At 32.7% G+C, this 4,170-nt stretch overlaps 1 protein-coding gene across 1 annotated transcript in view; it reads right to left on the bottom strand.

Moving 5' to 3' along the window:
* Positions 1 to 2,883: 2,883 nt before the first annotated feature.
* The window catches only part of LOC117119697 (dnaJ homolog subfamily C member 2-like), an 8,125-nt gene continuing 6,838 nt past the window's right edge, over positions 2,884 to 4,170 (bottom strand). The window contains exons 9-11 of the mRNA XM_033264533.1: positions 3,843 to 3,923; positions 3,610 to 3,698; positions 2,884 to 2,959 (exon numbers count right to left, since the gene is read on the bottom strand). Coding sequence (XP_033120424.1) covers positions 2,884 to 2,959; positions 3,610 to 3,698; positions 3,843 to 3,923 — 246 coding nt within the window. The remainder of the gene's footprint in view (positions 2,960 to 3,609; positions 3,699 to 3,842; positions 3,924 to 4,170) is intronic.

The following is a 4,170-nucleotide window of genomic DNA, read 5'->3' as shown; positions in this document are numbered from 1 at the left end:
AGGGCTAGGCCTGTGTTCACACAACGAGGCTATACAAAGGTTCAAGTTTTCCATCGGTTTATTTCACTCCATTTCAAATCTAACAGGTCAAAAGTCTGACGTTTATTAAAGAAATATTTACCAAAAAGTTATTTTATGATAAAAAGTAAAAACTGTTGAAATTTACTCAAGCAGAGGCTTATTATTGCGTGCAAAAATTGTCACCTAGCGGTTTGTTTTGATATTATATCCACTATAACAACTTTGGTTTGGTGACAAATTCGGTCTACTAGCAAAGAATATGGAGGAATTGTAGACAGTACTTTAGTGCAGAGAAGCCGTAAGACTTTTACTCATAACTTTGGCAGTAGTAAGTCAATTGCAGTAAATTAGCTATCATGTTAAAGCTTATAATGCGCAAAATATAAATATATTAAAAGTATATTATTTTGTTTCGGTCACTGATGCAAGTTTTAGCATGGTAAGCAGATAATGATGTGTATTTGTTTCAATGGATTGCATACAGTTGTCATTATTCAAGTAATTTCATCTGGTGGTCTTTAATTTTCAAACATTTCTGATTAGTAAATTATGTGGGTTTTTCCTCCCATCTTTTGGATTGGGAAAAAAAATGTCATTATCACAAAAATTGTTTATACAGTTTGCCAAATTACATCTAAAAAGTGTATAAAAATATAAATTTTGCAGTAACTTCTGTTTGTGTTTGCCAAGTTCTTGGAGTAATTCATACACATCATGCAACATGTTTATCAGAGAGGAATATTCATGATTATGCAGGTGATACAGGATACACCCATGCATACAGTACATGCATACACACTCATTAATACATGTAAATATATACTATACATATTATCATATTTTCTCTATGATATTATATACATACAAGTATACAAGTATATATAAATTATACATACGTACATGCATTTACATATGAAAAGCAAAGAAACAATAAAGCAGTACTAAAAAAGCTAGAATGTGTGAGCCATTGTGGCTGATGATGTTGTAAATGGTGATGATGTTAAGCAAATTCGTAAATTGAACTGCGCATGCTCATGTCCAAGGTGAATCAACATAAACATATGTTGTGTGTATGTTGATTTCGATTGATCGTGATACGAACATGTGTACTTCAAACAATGAATTGGCTAATTCAGGTTATTGAGTGGCCAGAGCCTCGTTTGCCTTTATCTCCATGATAAAGTTTCCCAGGGTGCACTACGAGGAAGTGAGGTTGGCAAAGTCATTAGGTTAGCATGACGTCAAACCATAGCATGACTTTTTTACACCCCAAATTAGGTTGGTTTTTTTTACTTTACGGTACTTAAATTAAAATCACCTAACACTATAAATTATAAATTATAAAAAAATTTATTTTATTTTACTAAGTCAAAAAATTATATAGTATGCAACAACAACTAGGCCTATCATTTATTTATTTTGTGAGATGAGCAATACAGAAGTGACTTACAATATTTTACATTATATTATTGTTGCTGTCACTATGATTTTATTATCTAATAGTATAGTTTATATCAAACACGCATGGCCTAATGATATTTTACATTATTGCTATATATACAGGTACATATAAATTAAAACACAGTCTAACATTGATTTTATCAAAAAGTTATGTTTATTTTTAACACTATAGTGATTAGTCACGATTTTATTTTGAAGCAAACTGACTACATTATTATTTCTACAAAGTAATAATTTTGGACTTAATATTTAAAAATATTCCTGATAATCATAATACTATGGTTAAATGTTTTGATAATATACAAGCTTTTTTATTATATATTATAAGAAGGTACGTTATTCTGTGAGACCAACAGTATGTTGAACATACGTTACCTAATATTATTTTACATCATAGTATTGCTAATATTATATAAAAGTTATTTTCTTTTTTGAATGTAGCCTTGCCATATTTTTTTAACTGTTCCATTAATTTACGCCAAAACCTTGTTTACATTAGAGTGTCTGCGTTATGAAGGTTCTGTTTATTATAATTATAGATCTAAATTGTTCTAGATTCAGCCTATTATTCAGTTTGATTTTTGCTGATTATAAAATTCAAACGTAATGTATATCATGGTTTTGGCTGACCCAGCTAAAAGAAATTCCTTCATTCAATAAATAGGTACATTAAAGTATAGGCCTACAGCGGTTTTAATGCAATAGGGCCTATATGCTGATGATGATATGATGATGATAGATATACTTAATAATGATGTTTTGTGTATCATCAGTGCTCTATATTGAATGGACGGCGCTGATAGTAATATTGTAATGATTGGTAGAAAGAGCACATGACTTGATGTGACTTAACTACCTTGAAATAGTTTAAGCATTAATAATAATAACAGCATACTGTAATTGTAGGCCTTACATAGTCTAACAATTTTACATTTACTATATCATTTCTTAATTTCCCTCTAAATAGAGATGTTTATAAAGATATACTTTTAAAGCCGGTCTTTAATTATAGGGATTCAAAGTTGAGACCAAACCTGCAAAACAATGAAAAACCCGGTCCCAAAATGGAATTTCTAATTGGTGGTATGGAGGGAGACCTGTAATAGGATTGAGAAAAAATGGTCCCGACGGCCCTGTAAGGGTACCGTATATTCTTAGGTCCCGACGGCCCTGTAAGGGTACCGTATATTCTTAGGTCCCGACGGCCCTGTAAGGGTACCGTATATTCTTAGGTCCTGAATGTGTTCCCTTAATTGGGCTTCTATTGTAGTTGGGGTTCTCGACAGCTGTCTCTTATACACATCTAGCTTTTCTCTGCTCCTTATGGGATATACCTAGTCATGTCACAATTTAATTAACTGTATTGCTACTATATTTATTATTACTATTAGAATTTATAGTCTATAATCCCACCTGATCTTCAAACACAGTCTTTGCAGCATCTTCCGTTGACATACCAGCATTTAATTTTTGTAAACTGCAAAAAATAATATCAAAGAGATAATAATATTATAATATAATAATGTTAAGGATGAATGATATTGCTGTTAATGATGGTGATGACAATGAAAATGAAAAATATGACAATGGTGATGATAGAGAATGACGATGATGGCAATTGATAGAGAATATTGATGATGATGACAATGATAGAAATTGATTGAGCATTGAGAGAGCAGTTTAGCTCAGTCGGCTAATCTGGTGGTAGCCACTGTGTGTATGTACCTGAACTGTGGAGATCTCTAGGTTCCTGGTTTAATTCCCATTGCTCTCCTTGTGTTTCAGCCGGAGGGCTGAAATACAAGTTACAATAGCGCACCGTCTTTCGGATGAGACGTTTAAGCCGTTGGTCCCGTATGCATTTATGGCCCATGTGCACGTTAAAGAACGCAGTACACTCTTCGGAAAAGAGTAGGGGATTGTCTCTCGATGTCAATCACCACCAGAATCCCCACTTAAAGTAAGTCTTCTTCTAGACTTTCATGGGCTATCCTGGTCTTTACACCCAATAAATCCAAAGAGAATGATAATGATGATGGGGGAAATTGATAGAGAATGCTGATGAGGACAATGATAAAGACAATATACACTACAGTTCATTACATTAATGCAGAAGTATTATTCTACCTTTCTAAATTTAACCTCTGACACAACATCTCCACGGCTTCCATTCTCTTCACTAAATCCCCATCTTCATTAAGAAAATAGTTGAATTTCTGAAACAACAATGCACAGAGGATTAAGCTGTTAATCCACAGAAGGACAAACAAATGTAAATAATAATGATAATAACAAACAACTTGTGAAGTCTTATTTACTCAATCTATATTGAGTAATATTTCATAAACTTGGAAACCCACCTTGCATGTGTCTCGGAGTGTTTTTCTTTCGTGTCTCATCGCTTTCTTTAATGCCTCTCTCTCCTTCTTAGCTTCCTCAGCCTACAATGAACATTAACATAATTAAAACTGAGCAATCAGTATATTATAAAAAAAAACACATTTGTGTGCATATTAATTATAGTGTAAACTTACAATTGACATAGCAACTGCACCACCATTTTAAATTATTATTATTATTATTATTGTATACTTATATAGCGCATATCAAACTTCTCTATGCGCTGAACATTATTACCCCGGATCACTGGATCAAGCACATATGGAACACACACTCAGGCCCCATAGG

Source organism: Anneissia japonica, unplaced genomic scaffold, assembly GCF_011630105.1.
Source record: "Anneissia japonica isolate Jap-2015-1 unplaced genomic scaffold, ASM1163010v1 scaffold7767_len233565_cov179, whole genome shotgun sequence".
Classification (NCBI taxonomy): domain Eukaryota; kingdom Metazoa; phylum Echinodermata; class Crinoidea; order Comatulida; family Comatulidae; genus Anneissia; species Anneissia japonica.
This window is presented reverse-complemented; position numbering and strand designations above follow the sequence as displayed.